General features: G+C 49.5%; 1 protein-coding gene across 1 annotated transcript in view; it reads left to right on the top strand.

Annotated features, from left to right (window-relative positions):
• The first annotated feature begins 1,051 nt into the window (after positions 1-1,051).
• NPTXR (neuronal pentraxin receptor) overlaps positions 1,052-20,834 on the top strand; it is a 38,919-nt gene continuing 19,136 nt past the window's right edge. The window contains 6 exon segments of the mRNA XM_020982309.2: positions 1,052-1,152; positions 1,593-1,718; positions 5,960-6,037; positions 6,119-6,212; positions 6,254-6,589; positions 6,592-7,005. Coding sequence (XP_020837968.1) covers positions 1,052-1,152; positions 1,593-1,718; positions 5,960-6,037; positions 6,119-6,212; positions 6,254-6,589; positions 6,592-7,005 — 1,149 coding nt within the window.

Below are 20,834 nucleotides of genomic sequence, written 5' to 3'. Positions count from 1 at the left end.
CCTTTGGCTCATGTCTGAGGAGGAATCTCTAAGAGCGTCTTCTCATACCTGTTCTTAGGGCCAAGCTCTCATAAACATTTATTAAGTACTTGCTATATACCAGACATTGCACTGGGACATAAAGACAAAGAATATATGAGGAAATGGAGGGTGGGAGGCAACATTTTTTTTTGAAAGGGAGAAATGATGATTCCATTTTGGGAACCATCCCAAGTACAGTTCATGGGATTTCAGGACAGCCTGGAGAATGTCTAGTCTGTGAGTTGAGGGTAGTTGGAGACATGAGTCTGGAGCCCAGGAGAGAGAGGTCAGGAATGGGGCTGCAAGTTTGATCATCCATGAAGTGGGGACAGTTAAAGCCATAGGAGGAGGTCAACACAGAAGAGAAAGAATCTGTGTGAAATGAGGGCATCCCTCCCTCTGGCCACTATTGCACGAAAAAGAAATCTTTCAAGCAAGAAGAGGCTGTCAGAGACCACAGGAGACATCTCACTAATGAGTACCCCTCACTTCTGCCAGCATTCTACCATTTCCAAAGCCTTTCTCATCTTTCAGCTTCCTATTTTACAATCCTTCCACCCTCATTTTCCCAGAGGATGCCTGGGGACCCGAGCGCCTCAGTCCAAAGGGAGGCAAGGCTAATGGGGGGCTGCCAGGCACAGAGGCAGGCCAGTGGAGAGAGAGTTTGGGCAGGGGGGCCTGCTAGTCCATCCTGGAGGCATCTGCTCTCGGCAGCCACACACAGAGCTGGCCCTGCCCAGAACCCTGCTGTACCAGTTTCTAGCCTCAAGTTCTCTTCACAGCTCTCACGACACGCTGGCTTCTGTTTCACCTTCTGTAAAGCTACCATTCTTTGAAAGATTGCTTGACGCAGGGCTGCTCAATGCCTCTTGTCAGTCTCCTGGATACAAGGCCTATTCCCCTGGAGAAAAGCAGCAGAACATTTTGTACTGAGCTGGTATTATTAATATTCTACACGGCAGCATATGGAAGACATTAAGGCTAGGTTTTCTCTGAAGGATGCACAAGCCCATTCTTCCAGGAGACAGAAATGGGGGCCAGATACCCCCCCAGGGAGGTCTGGAAGAGGCAGTCCCACACCATCACAGGGGCCAAAGGCATGGACATTCAGATAGCCCTTTATTGGCCAGAGTGAGTAAGAGGAGGGTTCAGTGTGCTGTGGGCCTCCGTCTGTACGAAGTGCTGAAGGCACCAAGTCACCCAGTCGTGGCTCCAGAGTTGGAAGGGACCTCAGGAGCCATCCAGCCCACCCTCTCCCATTTTACAGATGAGGAGACTGAATCCTATACTGATTGGCTGACTTTCATTAGGTCACATGGGTAATGAGCGCCAGAGGTAGGATTCGAACCCTGGCTTGTTCTGCTCATCTGCATAACCATAGCTAGAATTTCTGCACTGAGGCTGGGGTGGGATAGGGGGTGTAAAGGGAGGGGGAGTGATAGGATTGTCTTAGGATGTTACCAGAGAGTATGAAAGCCAAGCCTATTGAAGCATGGATGTGGCAGGTAGAGGGGAGAAATACCCCAGAACCCTGATTTTGGTACCCTCTAAATCCCCTCCTCTCCCCCCAGGCACAAAGCTCCACTTGCCCAGTGCTGGGCAGATTGGTGCAGGTGGGGTTTTGAGGTTCAGCTGGGATTCTCTGCCACCCGGTCCCAACATCCTTGTGAGATTCGGAGATTGAAGGTTGGGCATCGGTAAAATGGTTAGGGCACTTGTCCTTTGACCCCTAGGTCAGGTGGGATGCTGTCAATAAATCCTGTGGCTAGATCAGCTAGGTGTGATGGAAAAACAGAGCTTCCCTCTGATTTACCTTTAGCGCAAGACTGCTTGGACTTTGCTTTGGAGTCTTCAGGACAGGTAAAATTTCTAGGGTTATTTCCAGCTTAAACTTTCTGATTCTCGGATCTCTCTCCCCTGACTGTTCTTCTGTGCCTCACTCTGAGCTCAGCTTTCCTGACTGCCACACTTACTTGTTCCCCCTGCCACCAAGTCAACATGTTTAGCAAATTTGCAGATGTCACAAAACTGTAAGAAGTAGCTGAAACATCAGATAACAAAGTGAGGATTCACAGAAAGAGCTCTCCTGGCTGTGTAAACAGGGGCTCTTGACCTTGGGGGTCTACAAACTTGTTGGGTTTTTTTTTAATACTTTGATAATTCTAATTCAATACAATCTGTTTCAATAAAACTTATCAAAAATATGATCAGTTTCCTTTGTAACCCAATGTATTTTGTTTTATGCATTTAGGAACATGTTTCTTAGAAAAGGTCCACAGACTTCACCAGATTAACTGCCAGAGGGGGTCAGGACTCCAAAAGCAGTTAAGAATGAGCGTCAGGATCTAATAAGATCAGATTGTAAAGTCCCACATTTAGGTTCAAACAATCGACTTTATAATCACATGTAATCAATCAGTCAATAAGCATTTATTAAGCACTTACTATGTACCAGGAACAGGGCCTAGTATAAATAGGTCAAAACAGTCCCTTGCTGTTAATGAGTTCACATTGTAATGATATAAGATGAGAGAGGTGTGGCTAGATAACAGTTTGTCTGAAAAAATTGGAAGGTTTTAGTAGATCACACACTCATTAAGAGTCAGCAGTGATCCCTCACCAGAAAAAGCAAAATGCAATTGTAATCTGCATTGAGACAGCTATAATGTTAAAAATAAAGTAAGTTCCACTTAGCTCTGCCCTGTGCAGACTCTATCTGGAATATTCTGTTCAGTTCTTGGCACCTGCTTCTGGAGTGATGTGGGCAAGCCAGTGGCAGCATGCTGGAGAGAACAAGGCTTGCCTTGGAATCAGGAAGACTTGAATTCCATTGTCGTGCCTGACGCCAAGTCTCAGTGTCCCAGGTAACTGTCTACATCGATAAGGTACAGATCCGTTGCCCGTCTGCATCACTGAAGTGAGATTCCATTCACGCTGCACCAAGAAAAAAAGTTGTTAATCTTGGGTGAATCCAGAGACGCCCAAGGATGGGCAGGAGGCCAGAGATCTTGCCAAATGTGGTTCAAGGAAGGAATTGACGATGGCTATCCAGAAGAAGAGAAGACTGGGAGACATGACTGCAACCTTCACTTATGTGAAAGACTTGTATAATGACAAGGGGGAGGGGGATGTTTGGCTGTTCTCTTGGGTCCCAGAGGGCAGAACTAGGAGCAGACTCGGGCTCAACGTAATGAAAAGCTTTCTCGAAACTCAAGCCATTCCAGTGGAATGAGATGCTTTGATAGGTAGTGAGTTTCCTGTCATTGGAGGTCATCAAGAAAAGACCAGAAGATTACTTGACAGGAAGTTGTAGAGGGTATTGCCATTCAGGTTGGACTAGATGCCCACTGAAGTCACTTCCAAATCCAGTCATCTGTGATTCATTGACAAGGTAAGTCATCCAGACGTCACTTTGGCCACTGAGCCAAGTGGTAGGTTGAAGTTTATGGCAGAACTCTGGCGGAGGAGAGTAGGAAGGGGGGATGGACTGGGTGAATTGAAGAGGCAGCACAGCATGTGCGGATAGGATGCTGTGCTTGAAGTTAAGAAGACCTGGGTTCAAATCTCACTCAATATGAGTAAGAGCTCTATAACACAAGCACATCACATAACCTCAGTGTGTCTAAGGCAACTCCCCAGGGTCTATTTACTAAGTCCTAGACAGGGTGTGGTGCGTTTTGTTAAAGATAATTCCCACATGCGGAGTTCCCTGCCCGGAATCCCAGATCCTTCTCATGTTAATGTACCAGATGAATCAATACCATAAGCAAGGTGGATGGGCACTTTCTAAACTAAAGAAAGCAGAGCGCTTTCAAGTGTTTTAGAATTCCTGTTTTGCAGATTCTTCGTATAGCATCTTCCCTCTGAGTCCCAATCTATTCCAATTCTTCCTATCCTTCAAGTATCAGGGCTAGTGCAGACCCTGCCAGGGAGCCTTCCCAGTGACCCCAGCCCATGCTGAGCTATAAGTAACACTTAATATCTGAGGTCCTCATGTAACACTGAACTGTCTGCTGTACGCCATATCTCTTGGACTGTCTTGTAGTATTTTTTGTAATTTGTATTTTATTGACATCTTTAGTTTTTATGTCATAGCCACCTTTGAATATACCTTACTCACCCAGTGAGCCTTCTCATATAATAAAGAAAAACAGGGTAAGCAAAACTAGCCAACATGGTGACTGAGTTTGAAAGTGTATGCAACATTCTGCAGCTGTAGTCCTCTACCTCTCCAACTAAGGAAAGGAAATTAATATCCTCCTTTTGTCAAGACTGGGCATTACAGAGACATAGCCATCAGCTTCAGGTCAGTGTTCTTTCCACATAAATTGTTGTAGTCATTGTGTATATTATTTTCCAGGGTTTTTTTTGTTGTTGTTGTTGTTCTGCATCAGTTTACACATGTCTGTATTTTAAAACTTTGTATTAATCAGTCTTGTTTTCCCCTCTAATGTCAGTCAGTCAGCATTTATAAAGGGCTTTGTGTGTATCCAGCACATAAAGAGAAGCTATTGTATGATAATTGTGGTTCACAGGACAGAGACTTTCAGGGCTAAGTGGGATCTTTTAAGTCATCCAATTCAACCCCCTTATTTTACAGAGAAGGAAACTGAGGCTCAAGGAAGGGAAGTAATTGCCCAGGATCACACAGCAAGTCACTGGCGGAGACAGAACTTGAACCTAATCTCCATCAGCTTCATCAGTTTTCTTGTCGGCCCCCAGAGTGCAGGGAACCAGTCTGGTCTCAATCTCTTCCAAACAGGTTTCCCCACCTAAAATGAAAGGGTTGGAGTGTTTATTAAAAGGGTCCTTCCTGCTCCGAAAAGTTCTATTGTTCTAGGTTAATCAAGGTCTTCCTAGTGAAATACAAGGTTGATCTGGGCCTTGAAGGATGGGGAAGACTTTCACAGAGGCCTCCTTTCCTTTTCCCCAGAAAGGGATAGCTGGCTGCCAGCCTACGTGGGCACAGTGGAGCTACAGAGCAGTCCCCAACTCTCTAGGCCGCCATTTTTACAAGTCCTGAACTAGTGTGGGGCAGAGGGGGAAGGATGCAGGGAGTAGAGATGTTACCAGTAAAAGGAATTCTGGAATGAGAGGGGCAGGCCTCTTCCCCTTCTCAACACCTTGAATTCCCTTCCTTGTCCTTTTGGACAGAAGGAGCAGGGATTAGGGTGTAGGAAGGAGGATTCCCTGAGGATACATGAATGTTGAATTTCTGCCAGAATCAGGACCCAGAGAGAGTGAGAATAGAGTGTAGAGAGAGGTATCTCTGAGATCATAGGAATTCACCCCCCCCAACCTGCCCCTATTATGTAAAGGTGGGGAGCTAGGCTCAGGACATAGTGGTCCCTGAAGACCCCTGAATACTCTTCCCTTTTGATGTGATGGAGAAGAGAGTGGATTGCAGAGAAAGGTAACCGCTGTAATGGTGTACTGGACTTGGAGTCAGGAAACCACGGGTTCACACCCTGCATCAGACACTTTAGCTCTGTGACCCTGGCCGAGTCCCTCTTTGTGTCAGGTTGAGGAGACTGGACTTGTCTCTGACGTCCGTTCAAACTCTGTATCTATGACCCTGTGGAGAATGGAAGAGAAGCCAGGACTATGCTAAGGGGAATGGAAAGGACAGTTAGCATTGGGTGGAGGGGAAGGAAATCTCTGAAGATGAATGAATGAATGAATGAATGAATGAATGAATGAATGTCCCCATCCCTTCTTTCGGGCTGACAGAGAGGGATGGGGGCTGAATTGTGCAAGTCCCAGAGAACTCTCACTGTATTATGGGGAGGGGGGAGGACCAAGGCTTGGAAAAGGCTGGATGTCATCTTTTCCCTTGTGGCCCGGAAAGGGGGAGTTGGGCTTGGATAGGGAAGACAGGGTTCTCTGAGGCACCCTTGTGTCCCCTTTTCTCTGGTGGGGGTCCCTCCTTCCGTTACAGAGACCATCAAGGCTCTCGGCTGCGGGGGCGCAAAGCCGGAGTTCGGGGCTGGCCTCGCTGGGCCGGCGGGCCTGGCAGGTGGGGCCGGACCCGGTTGTGTAGGGGAGGGGCCGGGAGGAGAGGGGCGGGGCTGGCGCAGCTTCCCACTCCCTCCTCTAGCCCTAGTCGAGCTCAGAGCTGCGGCGGCGGTAGCGGCAGTAGCAGCGGCACCAGCAGCAGCGGCACTAGCAGAAGTAGCAACAACTCCAGCCGCGTGCTGGGCTTCCTTCACGTCCCTTCGCGTCCGTCCTTTAGTCCGTCTCCCCCCTTACTCCCCAGCCCGCGTGTACGGGGCCGTGCGGCCCCCCCGCCGCCCGCGCCACCCTGAAGTTCCTGGCGGTGCTGCTGGCCGCGGGCATGCTGGCCTTCCTCGGTGCCATCGTGTGCATCATCGCCAGCGTGCACCCGGCGGCCAGCCCGGCCCGGGCGCCCTCCGGGGCTGCCGCCGACAATGACTCGAGCGCTGGAGCCGCGGCTCTGCTGCCCCCCGGGCCTGAGCAGAGCCTGAGCGCGCTGCACGGGCCCGGCAGCTCGGCCGGCCCCACGAGCTCCCCCTGCCCGGCGGCGGCGGCGAGCTGCTGGCCAGCGCCCGGCCACTGCAGCACCCGCTGCTCTTCAGCCGTTTCCTGTGCACCCCGCTGGCCGCCGAGTGCCCGACGTCGTCGGACGGGTCCGCGGTGCAGGGCGACGGGCCGGGCTCGGGCCAGCAGCAACAGCAGCAGCGGCAGCGCGAGGAGGAGCTGCTGGCCCTGCAGAGCACGGCGGAGCAGCTGCGGCAGACGGCGCTGCAGCAGAAGGCGCGGATCCGAGCCGACCAGGAGGCCATCCGCGAGCTCACGGGCAAGCTGGGCCGCTGCGAGAGCGGACTGCAGCTCCCCTTCCAGGACACGGCGCCCCCGGGCCGCCAGGACACCATGAGCGACGGCCCCGCCTGGGACTCCCCGGCCGTGGTCCGCGAGCTGGAGGAGGCCGTGCGCGCCCTCAAGGAGAGGATCGAGAAGATCGAGGTGAGCGGCCGCCCCTTCGGGCTTAGGGATTCGGGGAGAACCGCGGTGCTTAGAACCTCAATGGCCCGGCAGCATACCGGGAGCTCCCGGAGGCCAGGGACTGCTGGCGCCTTCCCGTCTTTGTATCCCCCGCGTCCAGCGCAGAGCCCCACTCCAAGGAGGAGGAGGCGCCTCCTAAGCAGCCTGTTGGTGAATGAATTGCTTGAGCTCTCCAAGGTCTGCAGAGCGCTCTCCTCTCTGCAGCCCGCAGGGCAGGCAGTGCAAACATGGTGCCCATTTCAGGGGTGCCAAAACTGAACTCGGGTTGTGGAGTGAAAAGAAGGTTGGATGGAAAGAATAGGGTTCTAGTCTTCTCACCGCTGTGTGACCTTGGGCAAGTCCCCTCCTCCCTGCCTGTGTCTCATTTTTCTTCTCTGTAAAATGTAGGGAGGATGGGCGAGATCTCTAAGGTCTGGGCTAGTTCTAAATCCTCATAGCTTCAGGATCTCCCAAGGATCAGAGGGAGGCCTTGGGGTGTCGGGGGGGCTTCTCCTGCTAACTCCCTTCTCCTGGAAAACAGCTGGTGTAGGACTGAGTCTGTTAGGAGACCCAAGGACAGCCTCCGTACAGACTTCCCATTCCTCCATACCGCCCTGTTTGCCCTCCCTAGAGGGGCCAGAGGGACAGGAGGCTGCTCTGGAGAGCAGATTAGGGTTTAGGGAGAGCTGGCCGAGCCCAGCCCCAAGAGGGTCCCCGCTCGGGGCTCCTGCTAGTTTCCCAAAGGGTCCCGGCTGAGAATTTGCCTTTATTGGTGGTTGAATGATCTCAGAGCCAGCCACTACCCCTCCCTACCCCAGGGAGAAGGAGCTAAGAGCGAGAAATGCTGGGCTCTGTGCCCGGGTTTCACAGGGGCTGCTGCCTGCAGCCTCCTGCCTGTGGGCAATGGACTTCTCTTTCCATTCTTCTGAGAATGGCCTCTCAGGGGTGGGGGTGGGGGGAAGCGACAGTTGGGATCTAGAGAACCCCTTAAAAAAAAAGATAGGGCACAGCCCTCCTCTGGAGAGGAGTGGAGGAAGAACTGTCATTTATATAGAGGGCACTTGAGGAATGGTCACAGCAGTCATGAGAGGTCAGACTATCTCAAATAATAGTTTTATTATCCTGTTACAGCTGAAGAGACACACCCACCTTGCTTTGGTCTACCATTGTGGTAGAGTAGGGAAAACAAACCCTAAACCCTGGGTTTGAATTCAGCTCCTCCACAATCTGTGTGATCTTGAGTAAGTAATTTGCCTCTCTGGGCCTCAGTTTCCTCATCTATGACCTTGGGGGTTGGACTAGGTTCCTCCCAGTTCAGGCATCCTGTAGGCCTTTGATGCCTGATGAAGAGTTGTATAGCTCCTGTCTTAGACTGCTGCCTTCCACTCCTCCCTCACCCCTCTTCTCCTCCCAAGCCCCCATGTCCCATTAGACCTACTGTCAAAGGTCAGGAATGGGATTTGGAGCCAGAGGACCCAGATCTCAATCCTGACTCTGTCCCCTTAGGGATGACACTTAGACAAGTCACTTGGGACAAGTCACTGTGGGCCTCAGTTTCCACCTATCAAAAGATTGGACCGGATGACCTTCCAACTCTAAATCTATGGTTCTGTTATTCATTTCAGCAAACTTTTAGGGAATCACTAGCCTCAAGAAAAGGAAGCCCTATATTAGATGGGAGAGAAAAAGTCCCTGCCTTCAGGATTAAGTACAGGATTTGCAATTTAAACCTCCTCTAATTCCTTACATTTTTCTAGGTAGGCAGGCTGGAGGCTGAGGAATCAAAGCTTCAAAATTTGACAAACATTTATTAAGCTCTGCTCAGAAGCAGCTAGGCTTCATGGTGGGTAAAGCACTGGGCCTGGAGTCAGAAAGACCTGAGTTCAGATCTGATCTCAGACACTTCTCATCTGTGAGACCCTGGGCAAAACACTCTACTGGGTCCTAGGCTGGGTGCTAGGTGCTGGGGATAAAATTACAAAAGGGAGACAGCCTTTGCCCTCCAGAAGCTTATATTCTACCGTGGGGAGTATCATATGTGCGCAGATAAGTCAATAAAAAATAACAAGGAGGAGGAAGAGAGAAAAAGGAGGGGAAAGGGGAAAAGTGGGAGAGGAGGAGAGGAAAGCATTGGGGAATGAAGAAGGGCCTCATTCAGGAGGTAGTCCCTGAACTAAAACTTGCAGGCAGCTAGGGACTCCACAAGGTGAGGAGAGAGGATACTCCAGGCACAGCATGGACATGGCAGGCATCAAAGGCCTACAGGATGCCTGAACTGGGAGGAACCTAGTCCAACCCCCAAGGTCATAAAGATGAGGAAACTGAGGCCCAGAGAGGCAAATTACTTACTCAAGGTCGCACAGATTGTGGAGGAGCTGAATTCAAACCTGGGGTTTAGGGTTTGTTTTCCCTACTCTACCACAATGGTAGACCAAAGCAAGGTGGGTGTGTCTCTTCAGCTGTAACAGGATTTGCAGATACCTAGAGACGGCCCTTCCTTAGCTCTCTCACTGTAGAGTGAAAGGCTTTTGTGCCCATTTGGAGCAGGTGGGGACAAGGATCATGGAGTCTTCCATGTTTCTATATATTCAGCAAGTGGCTTTCTACTCCCTTGATGTGTAGTACTGGTCCTGACGAAGTACCTACATGACTGGGTACCATTGAAAACTTGGAAGCCTCTCTGGAAATATGAGCAGCACCCGAATTCCCAAGTGGAAGGAAATGGAGACAGAGAATGGGTTTTTTTCCTCTCTTTCTCCTACTCCCCACTCCTCACAGCACATGCAGCATGCAGATGGTACTGGTGGGTTGTGCTTGGCTCTCCCGCCTTCCTGGGCATCCCAAGATAATGGAGCCGGAAAGGGGTTGGCTTCATTCCCAGCCTATGCTTGGCAACACCTCCAGTTTTTGGCTTGGAAAGGCCCTCCCAGCAGGACCTGCTGCCTATGTCATGTCAGTTCAGGTAGATGGTGGTCATGGTGGACTTTGGCCAACCTTGGGCCTCAATGCTACCCCCCCCACAAGAGTAGTCCTGGCTTCGCTTTTCTCTCCTTCCTTCCCAGTCCTGTAACTGATGCCCCCTGAGAGTGTGAGGCAGGTGTCTTGCCCTGGTAGGTATGTGGGGGAGGGGAGGCATAGAGAGCTAGCAATGGGCAGAAGCAGGAAATGAGTAGGTAGAGACAATGCTGGAAACTAAGAACTCCTAGACTGTCATTTCTGAGTGAAACTCTGGAGATTTTGGCCCCAAATCTCCCTAGGTCATGGTGGCTCCCAGGGCCCTAAGTCCTATTTGGCCACATCCTGGTGAAGCCTGGAAGGGTCATCGAGCTGAAAGGAACCCTGAAAGAAAACTGAGGCCTAGGGAAGGGAAATGATCTACTCAAGAACACACAGGTAGCAAGTAGTAGAGTCAGTATTCAAATCCAGGTCCTCAGATTCTAAATCCAGGCTTCTTTCTGGCCACCCCAGGCTGCCTCTTGAAGTCTGCTTCCCTTCTCTACCAGGAATACGAGCCTTGAAGGTGGGCCATGAAGAGTTGGTCCATAAAAAGCTGGGACTTGGTGGGGTACACAGTGCTCAGGATACCCCTGTCTCTGTGTCATGATTCAGATCCTTGCCTGGATAGGGGGTGGAAAGGACTGGTCCCAGAGAGGTTCTAGGTTGGGAATCACAGTGTAGTGAGTAGGGCTTAGAGTTGGGAAGACCTGGGCCTGAATTCTGCCTCAGAATCTCACTAGTTGGGAGAATAACTTAATCTGGCTAAGCCTCAACTTCCTTCCATGGAAAATGAGGGGATTAAACTCAATGAGAGGGGCCATAGACCCCTAACCCTAATTCCAGCCCTAAGTCTGATTGTAAAACACTTCCTTTTCCAGCTGTGAGCACCTCTGTCCACCAGAGTATAGTGCTCAGTTCTGCTTCTGAAAGGGAAACTGGGTAAGAGAATTATTATTATTAGCAATACCAACCCCTTCCCTCCCTTTGCTGCTTACAAACAATTTCTGCAGGCATGATCTCACTCCTTGAGGGAGGAAAAACAGGCATTGTTATCTCCATATTATAGATGTGGAAACTGAGACTCAGAGAAAAGTGACTTAACTTAGCCAGGGACACATGCCTGGTAAGGCACAGAGCTGGGACTAGGACAGAGGTCTCCTGAGTAGATGACCCAAAAGAGAAGGGGCTGATGTGGAGGCCATTTGTTGCTTTTTTTTTTTTGGTGAGGCAATTGAAGATAAGTGACTTGCCTAGGGTCACACAGCTAGTGCCAAGTGTCTGAGGCTGGATTTGAACTCAGGTCCTCCTGACTCCAGGGTGGGTGCCACCTAGCTGCCCTGATTTGTTGAGTTTTGTTGTAGAGGGAGCCCTACTCAGTATCAGAGAGCCTCTGGCATCCCTGCCTCCTCTGAGGCTTGGACATTCTCAACTTTTGACCTTGAGGAAGATGCACACTGGGTCAGAGTTTTTGCTGAATAATAGGAAAGAAAGGATAGTTGTACAATTCTGAGCAAGTCCCTGCCCTCCTTTGGGTGTCAGTGTCCTTATCTATAAAATCAGGGTATTGGGTTGGTGGATCCCTAAAAGGCCTCCTAGCCCTGACATCCGCTGTTCTAAGGCCCCTCCCAGCACTGGCATCCCCTGTCCTAAGCTCTCTCCCAGCTCTGATATTCCGTTCTTAGATTCCTCTCAGCCCTGACATCCCCTGTTCTCAGGCCCCTCTCTGCTCTGACATCCCCTGTCCTTAGTTCCCTTCCAGCTCTGGCATCCTCTATTCTAAGGCTCTTCCCAGCTCTGACTTCCCCTGTTCTGAGGCCCCTCCCAGCACTGACATCCCCTGTCCTAAGCTCCCTCCCAGCTCTGATATTCCGTTCTTAGATTCCTCTCAGCCCTGACATCCCCTGTCCTAAGCTCCCTCCCAGCTCTGACATTTCACATTTACAAGATCACAGATTTAGAGCTTAGAGGTCCAAGAATGTAGCCCCCTCATGTTACCAATAGGGAAACCGAAGCCCAGAGAAATGGCAGGTCTTAGATAGCAGAGTTGGGTTTGAACCCATGCCCTCTGATTCAGAACTCAACCCTATAGCAGCGTCTGAGGGCCTTCCACCCTCTGGCTTTCTGTGCTCCTGATGTCCTGCATTTTGTGACTGTAAAAATTCCCTGATCACCTGGCTCTCGGCTTGGAGTATGCTTTGGGCGGTGTTTCCCCTGCAGAGGTAACCCAGAGGCCTGGGGCCACAGGATAAATCGCGGGTGTTTCTCCACCCCCCCAAGGCTCTCCCAGCACTCAGGTAAATCTGAAGAGGAGTGGAGCCAATCAGGGGATATGGAAGAGCCTTTTCTGAGATCTATTGATTTTACTTTGATTTACTTCTCAAAATTTGCTGCAAAAGGGGAGGAGACTGCTGCCAGGGACTGGGCTACATGGATGCTCACTTCATGGGGTGAGCTGGCGCCGTGCTCATCTTGGGGTGGTGGGGGGCAGGGGAGCAGATGGATTCTGTCCCTTTGTCCCTTCTGAGTAGGGAGTGAGGAGGCAGCGAAGCAAAGTAGAAAAAGGTGGGAGATCCAGGCTTGAGTCCTGCCTTTCTCCATTTGGAAAATGAGGGACTGTGTGATCTCTAAATCTCAGGAGAGGTGTGCTGTGGAGGGATCTCTGGACTTTAGAGGACTGGGTTCAGCTCTCAGCTCTACTGCTTACAGAACAGAGTAACCTTGGGTAAATCATTAGCCTCTCTGGACTGGTTTCCTCATTTGCAAAACCAGAGGCCTGGACCAGATGTTCCCTAAGGTTCTTTTCAGCTCTGGGATCCTGTCTATAATAACAATAGTTGACTCTTCTTGGGGCTTTAAAGATTGCCAAATGCATTCTGTTATTTGAGCTTCACAACAATTTTGGGAGAGTTTGGTATTAGGATGTGGCTGTCCCTATTTTACAGATGAGAAAACTGAGGCCTGGGGAGGTGACTGACCGCAGTAGATATCCAAGTCCAGTGCTCTATGCAATCCACCATGTGGCCACGGCCTGACCCCTCCCCAAACACTGTCCACTGCATGGACCACTGGGGGATAGAGCCAGCAGGGCCTTGTCTGCTCTCCCTCCTTTCTTCTTTCTCTTCCTCTTGTATCATTACCTGTTTTCCCAGCAAGTTTAACCCTGACTTCCAGAGGTAGCAACAGAAGGAAGCAGGGATAAATTAGTCCTTGTCAATTTATTGGAGGGGCTGTGGATAAGGATTTAGGGAAGCCATTGAGGGAAAATGACTACGAATGGGGAGAAATATGGGGTAAGGTGCTAAGAGATCCCCTTTCCTGCCACTAACTTGTGTGTCCATAAGGTCAGTCACTTCTCCCTCTTGAGACCTCCGTTTCCCCTGGTCTAAGGTGATGGGGTTGGACTCAATACCTTCTGAGGCTCTGATATTCTCCATAAAGCCCCGTGTGCACAGAAGGGGGTGGGGTGTCTGAGGCCTCTTTGCCTAGCACCTGGAGCATCAGCTGGATTCCATCTCATCCCCGCCACTACCACCACTCCATCACCCTCACCCATCCATTTATTCTGAGCTGGCAAGGTCTGGGCTCCAGGAGGCCCCATTCATCTTCTTTTAATTACAGTTCCAAATTGGAATTGGGTGACGAGGCAGGGGAAATCAATCTGGCCCTCTCCTCCCTCCCCCTTCCCAACCTTGATTAGATTGAGGCCAGGAGCCCAGAGCTTCCAACCAGGAAAGGAAAAGGGAGGTGGGTGTGTAGGGGGAAAGAGAGGGAGATACTGGGTTTCCTTGTTAACTTGGGGAGGTGCATCTGTGACCTGAGCATTGTTGACATTAGGAAGAAAACTAAATGGGTTTGGAGTAAAAAGACCTGTATTCGAATCCCAACTTTATCACTTACTACCTGTGTGACTTTGGGCAAGTCACTTTATTTCCTAAGGCCTCAGTTTCCTCATCTATAAAATTGAGAGGTTAGACTAGCTGGCCCCTGGGATCCCTTTCAGCCCTTGATCTATGAATCTCTGATCTGAACAGAGTGAATCTCCCTAGAACTCCTGGAAAACATCCATCTTGGATGTGAGATTAGCTCTGTCACCACCAAAACAGGTCATTTCCCCAGTCTGGGCCTCAGTCTTTTCCCCTATAAAATGAGGGGGTTGTACTTCATGGTCTCCAAGCTTTTCCCCATCTCTGACATCCTTTGTTCCTAAATCTGGAAGCTTGGTGCTGAAAGAACCCTGGGCTGGGACTGGGCAGCCCTGTGTGAGTCTCCTCATCTGTCCAAGAGGGCTAAGAAGACTTGTGCCCCCTGTCTTCCAGAACAGTTGGGAGGGAAAAGCTTGGAAGCCTGGAAGGGTTTCAGGAAGCTGCTACTGCTGTTGCTACTGCTGCTGCTGCAGCTGCTGCTCACCATCCCCTCCCTTCCTCACTATAATACAGTCCCAAGGGCTCTGTTTGTCTTTCTTAGAAAAGTTTCCAGCCCCAGGGCTTCTGCCAGGAGAGGTCAGTGAATACAGCCTAGTAAAGAATCACAGGGCAGCCAGCCAAGTACCTAAAAGCATCTGAGAATCAACAATGCCTGAGCTGGAAGGAACCTGGGAGGGTGTCAAGTCCAACCTGTATCTGAGCAGGAATTGCAGGCCCACAACAAGTGGGGTGTCCATTTGCCACTTGAACACTTCCAGTGATGGAGAGCTCACTACATTAAGAAGTAGGCTATTTAGGTCATTGGCCTAGGACGTCCTAGATCTGTTGCTTAGTGACCATGTGAGGCATTTTGGCAAGTAAGTTATTTACCCTTCTTAGCCTCAGCTTCTTTATCTGTAAAACAAGAATAAGTACATCTACCCTTTCTTGCCAAAGGTCTTACGTGTAAGATCATAAGATCATAGATACAGAGGTAGGAGACACCTTAGAGCAGGGAATGTCAGAGCTTGGAGGGGCCTTAGAACAGGGAATGTCAGAACTGGGAGGGGCCTTAGAACAGGGAATGTCAGAACTGGGAGGGGCCTTAGAACAGGGGATGTCAGAGCTGGGAGGGGCCTTAGAACAGGGGATGTCAGAGCTGGGAGGGGCCTTAGAACAGGGGATGTCAGAGCTGGGAGGGCCTTAGAACAGGGGATGTCAGAGCTGGGAGGGGCCTTAGAACAGGGGATGTCAGAGCTGGGAGGGGCCTTAGAACAGGGGATGTCAGAGCTGGGAGGGGCCTTAGAACAGGGGATGTCAGAGCTGGGAGGGGCCTTAGAACAGGGGATGTCAGAACTGGGAGGGGCCTTAGAACAGGGGATGTCAGAGCTTGGAGGGGCCTTAGAACAGGGAATGTCAGAACTGGGAGGGGCCTTAGAACAGGGGATGTCAGAGCTGGGAGGGGCCTTAGAACAGGGGATGTCAGAGCTGGGAGGGGCCTTAGAACAGGGGATGTCAGAACTGGGAGGGTTCTTAGAATATGGAATGTTAGAGCTGAGAGAAGCCTTAGAACAGAGAATATTAGGGCTGGATGGGACCTCAGACTATGCAATAGAATCTCAGAGGTGGAGTGAGGATAAGACAACCATCCTAGAGCATGGAGTATTAGAGCAGGGAGCCACCCTAGAGCAGAGATGTCAAACTTGCTGCAGAACCAGATTAAAATGTAGTTGGGAAATGTTTAACAAAATAATAAAAAATACAATACAACACAGACAATGTTAATTTGAGGTTTTCCTGAGTCAATATGCAGTCTGCAAGGATATGTTTCTATTTGAATTTGACACCATTGCTCTAGAACATTGAATGTCAGAAGTGGGGGGACCAGATGAGGGAATCCAAGGAGAACCTTAAACCAGAGATGGTGAGAACAGGCAGGGACATGCTACAGCTGCGTCTGGCATCAGTATGAAATCCATACCATTTTAAATTCACCTCTTGTCCATGTCTCCCACTTCCATTTTTAAAAATCCATTTTATTGATCCCTTTTTGTTCTTAGATCATTATCATTCCTGGAAATCCACCCTTCCATTTCCCTCTTCCAGATCGAACCGTTCCTTGTGACAAAGAAAAACAGTGAAACAAAACCACACTGTTATAGTCTGAGCCGGTGGAATAGTGTATATAGCATCCCACCCCTGGGGACCTCCCTCTGCTGAAAGCAGGGGCTGTGCTTTCATTATCTGGTCTCTGGATTTTCAGTCACTCACAGGTTACCTCCAAGGTGTGTATATTCATTTTTTTAGTTCTAGTTTTCCCCTTATCTTTGGGGTACCTTCCTGCCTCACAGATGATTCTTTAATAGAATGCCCCTGTTTGTACAGAGAAGGAAACTGAGGCCTAGCACCACTCCTATTCTAACAGTGCTTCAAGGACTACAAAGATTGATAACCCCATTTTGAAAATGAGTAAACTAAGGCTCAGATCAGTAAAGCAGTGTGCCTGTGCTTGCCAGCTAAGACATGTCAAGGCCAGGATTCAAACTTAGGTCTTTTGTCTTCCAATCATTTGATCAGATGGAGAATTGTGAGGGGTCTCTGTGAACATCTAGTGAACCAGGGGCTCTTAGCTTTTGCTGTGTGCTGGACCCTTTGGGCAGTCAGGCTGGGGAAGCCTGACAGCCTCTTCTCAGAATTGTGTTGATTGTCTGCATACATAATAGAAAGGAAGATTAACTTCAGTTAGTGGAAATCAAGATGCTTTTTTTTTCCATTCAAGTTCACAGGCCCCCTGAAGTCTGTCCACAGTCTGGGAAACTCATATGAAGAACCCCTGAGCCAGTCCAACTCCTTCATTTTACCAACGGGGAAACTAAGGTTCAAGATGGCTGAGTTACTTGCCCAAGGTCACATAGGCAGTAAGTGGCAGATCTGGGATTTGACCCATTGTCCCCAACTCTCCCGACTCCCAGCTTGGCCACACATGGGAGCTTCCCAAACTCTGAACTAGAAAGATGCTCGATCTGTGCACTGGTTCCTTGCAAGGGGGAAAGAAGGGAGGCTGGGAGGAGTTGGAGGAGTTCGGGAGGAAGCCAAGCAGAGACAGATTTTCCAATCCATTAGTAGGTGAGTGGTGAGAAAGTGTTGCTTTTTTTTTCTCCTCCCTTCTTCTCCATCCACCCCCTCTCATCTTTTCATAAACTCTGAGTGGGCTCTTCTGGAAGACAGTCAGTTCCTCCACCCTGGTGAGCATCAGACTGGGATGGCAGATGGGGAACTTGGCAAGGGGTGGGGGAGAGGTCTCGTGCCATGTTCCCCTTCCAGATGCTGAGATTCCAAATCAGGGGAATGGGATTGGATGAATTTGCCTTTCCAGGCATGTTTGGCCAAATGCTACCCACCTCCAGCAACCTCAATCCCCTTTCCCACCTCTTCCCCAAACACATCTTCCCAGCCCACTTTGGCAGGTGGTAGGCACAAAGTGTCCTGAGCAGCCAGCAGCCCTGCCTATCCTATTTCTTTGTTTGCCACTGCGAGTGAGAGTGGAGTGGCTGATGGGATAATGTGCTAGGGAGAGGAATATGGGGCTATGTGGGGGTCAGAAGCGATAGGCTGTGTTTGCAGACCTCTTATGTGAGCATACATTGGGTTAAGTCTTTGAAAGAGGAATTGGAATCATGGAATGCCAGAGCTGGGAGGGGCCTTAGAACAGGGAATGTAAGGGCCGAAGGGGGCCTTACAGCAGGGAACGTCAGGGCTGGGAGGGAGCTTAGAACAGGGAATGTCAGGGCTAGGAGGGGCCTTAGAACTGGGGATGCCAGGGCTAGGAGGGGCCTTAGAACTGAGGGTGTCAGGGCTAGGAGGACCCTTAAAACAAGAAAGGTCAGAACTGAAAGAGCCCTTAGAACATGGAATGTCAGGTCTGAAAGGGAGCTTGGGACAGGGAATGTCAGATGTAAGAGGGGGCTTAGAACCTGGAATGTAAGAGCTGGGAGGGACCCTAGGATCCTGAAAAGGGAATATCAGAGCTGAGAAGGATCTTATAAACTGAAAGTGTGTAGAACACAGAAGTTCAGAGTTGGGATGACACTTAGAACATGGAGCACTGGTGCCTAGATAGAGCTTAGAGAATGGAACCTCAGGGTTGGGCAGGACAGCAAAACCTAAAATGTCCATTCATAAAACTGTCTGTGGTAGAGCTGAAAGAGACCTTGGAAAACTCTGGTCCAGTAGAAACCCCATCATATTCCTTCTCATCTCTGAACAGTTAAAGGGAGCCCAGGGTCTTGAACACAAGAGACTTAAACACAATCTTTAGTAGCTCAAACTGCACCAAGACTTTTGGGATGCCCATCTCCTCGGATCCTGACACCACTGTATGGAGCAGGTAGGTACTGTAGGGATTATTATCCCCATTTTACAGATGAAGGAAATGAGGATCAGTGAGGTACAGTGACTTGCCCAGGGTCACACAGTGTCTGAGGCAGGCTTCAGATCCAGGCCTTCCAGACCCTACTTCAGCATGGGGATTAGGGAGCAGCTAGGAAGCCAAGTTTCTGCAGACTGATCCTGAGTTTCTAGGAGATCCAGGAAGAGGGAGACATTTGTGGGGAATTGGCAGAGCTGGTCTGGGGTGAAGTATGGGTTCTGTAGCCATCAGCTACATGCAACAAAGTGGGTGAGGTTTCCAGATCAATGGATGCAGCAGACAGTCAGGGCCTCAAGAGGGAAATGAATAGACTTCACAGGTCAGACACATCCCCAACAGCAGCTGCTGAGTTATCTCCACACCTTCGCCAGCCCAAGTGGTTGTGGGCTTTCCCACACTGAACTGGGGATTTGACTCAGGTTCACAGTGACCAGGCTTCCAGACCGGCCAGAGCAGCGGCCAGCCTTGGCTTAAAGCGGGTGGGGAACGAGATAATCTGGCATAAAGTTAAACCCAGAATGGAACCTAGAACAGCGTTAGGATCTCAGTCTTACAAAAACAGTTGCATTCATTTCTCTGGGGCATGACAGAGGAGATCTGGGCTTCAGGAACAGGGTGCATCTTTTGTGGTCCCTTCCAGCTCTGAAAGTCAGTGCTACTTGGAAAGCCTCAGCTCTGACCTTGAAGGAGGCACTGGGTCTCACTCTTTCCTCCTATAAAATCAGGGGGTGGGAGCAACTCTGTGGTTTCTAAGGTCCCTCCCAAATCGAACATTCGCATTTCTAAGTTCTCTCCTAGCTCTGATATTCCATGTTCTAAGGCTCCTCCCAGATCGAACATTCGCATTTCTAAGTTCTCTCCTAGCTCTGATATTTCATGTTCTAAGGCTCCTCCCAGCTCTAAAATGTTATGACTCTGTGACTTTGAACAAGCTCCTTAAGCCCTCTCAGGGTCCTCCTCTCGAAAATGGGCCGTCCCTGCACTGCCTTCCTGGCTTTGTTGTTGGGAGGATCTGATGAGATCATGTCTGTGAAAGTGCTCTGATTATTATTATTCCAGCCAACTTCTCATGCGGCCTCGCTAGACACAGGGTCTTGCTTCAGAGCTGGTCTGCTTTTGCTTGCCTTGTTCCAAGATCCAGAAACCTTATCCCTTTCTCCCCCATCTTCCCATCTTCCTCTGCTGAATTCCTGCCCAGTCTTTAAAGCTTCTCCTGCAGTCAGTCTTCCCTGATTGCCCCATTAGAAATAGCTTCTTCACCCTTGGACCTCCTGTGGTATTTGCCTTCTCCAATGCACTTACCAGATGAAGTTGCTTTATTCCTTCATACCTGCTGGTAGATGTAAAACAACAGAACTCTTTTCATCTCAAGAGTCCTATAATCTCAGACAGAATGTTAGAAATAGGGGAACCTTAGGGAAGGGAAGGGAATAAGCATTTATTAAGTGCCTCCCATGTGCCAGACATTGTGCTAAACCCTTCACAAATATTATTTCATTTGATCTTAGAACAGAGAGTTCTAAGCTGGAAGGTCCTAGAACACAGGAGTGATTGCTGGAAGGAACCTTGGAAATGATCTGTGACCCAGGGATTTGTAACCTCTTTTGTGTCCTGGACCCTTCTGGCAGTCAGTCTGGGGAAGCCTATGAACCCCTTCTCAGAATTGTGTTTTTAAATGCATAAAATTAATCCGATTGCAGAGGAAACCAATTACAAAATATTTAAAAAACAAACTTGCAATTTAATGATGTATCTGACAGAAGGTTTCACAACTATAGTAATTTTGGAGTAGGGATAACAATAGCATAAGTGATGTTCAGAGATCTCAGCAACAGCTACAATATGACCTGAAAAGATCTGGGCTTTCTCTTGGTGACAAGGTTCCAGACCCTGCTAGCATTATTTTGCTTTGTTAGTGACATTCATATTTGGAGCAAATGCTAAATTTCAATTAGAGGCTAGTGAAAATAAAGACGTAATTTTTTTCCATCCTAGTTCACAGACCCCCTGAAATCTATCCATGAACCCCAGATTAAAGACCCCTGCTCTAAACAGATGGGCCAGAGTGAGAGAGACACACAAAGCCAAAATGGGCATCACCCAAATTCTCTCAGATAGGAATGCATTTTATTGATGAGTAGGTCCTATGGTCTCAGAGGAGATTATCATGGACCCAGAGACTTCTACCTCAGTTTCCCACAGCTGGGGGCAGGGTATGCTCCAGCCAGCCACCCTTTCTCCCCCTACCCCTACCCTAGAGCCTCTGCTGCTTTTATTACCAGCATGAGACTAATAGTCATGCTAATAATTGACATTTATATAGCACAATTTCTAACAGCCAAGTGTTATATAAATGTAAGCTATTATTAGTAGTGGTATCATGAGGCAAAATCATAGATGAATGCCATGAGCAATGGGTGGGCAAGAGTGGGTTTCAATCTGCATTGCTGGAGGGACCCTTCTCATGGAGGATGACAGGCTCA

The sequence above is a fragment of the Phascolarctos cinereus genome, unplaced genomic scaffold (genome assembly GCF_003287225.1).
Source record: "Phascolarctos cinereus isolate Bilbo 61053 unplaced genomic scaffold, phaCin_HiC Scaffold_1;HRSCAF=81, whole genome shotgun sequence".
In the NCBI taxonomy this organism is placed as follows: Eukaryota; Metazoa; Chordata; class Mammalia; order Diprotodontia; family Phascolarctidae; genus Phascolarctos; species Phascolarctos cinereus.
This window is presented reverse-complemented; position numbering and strand designations above follow the sequence as displayed.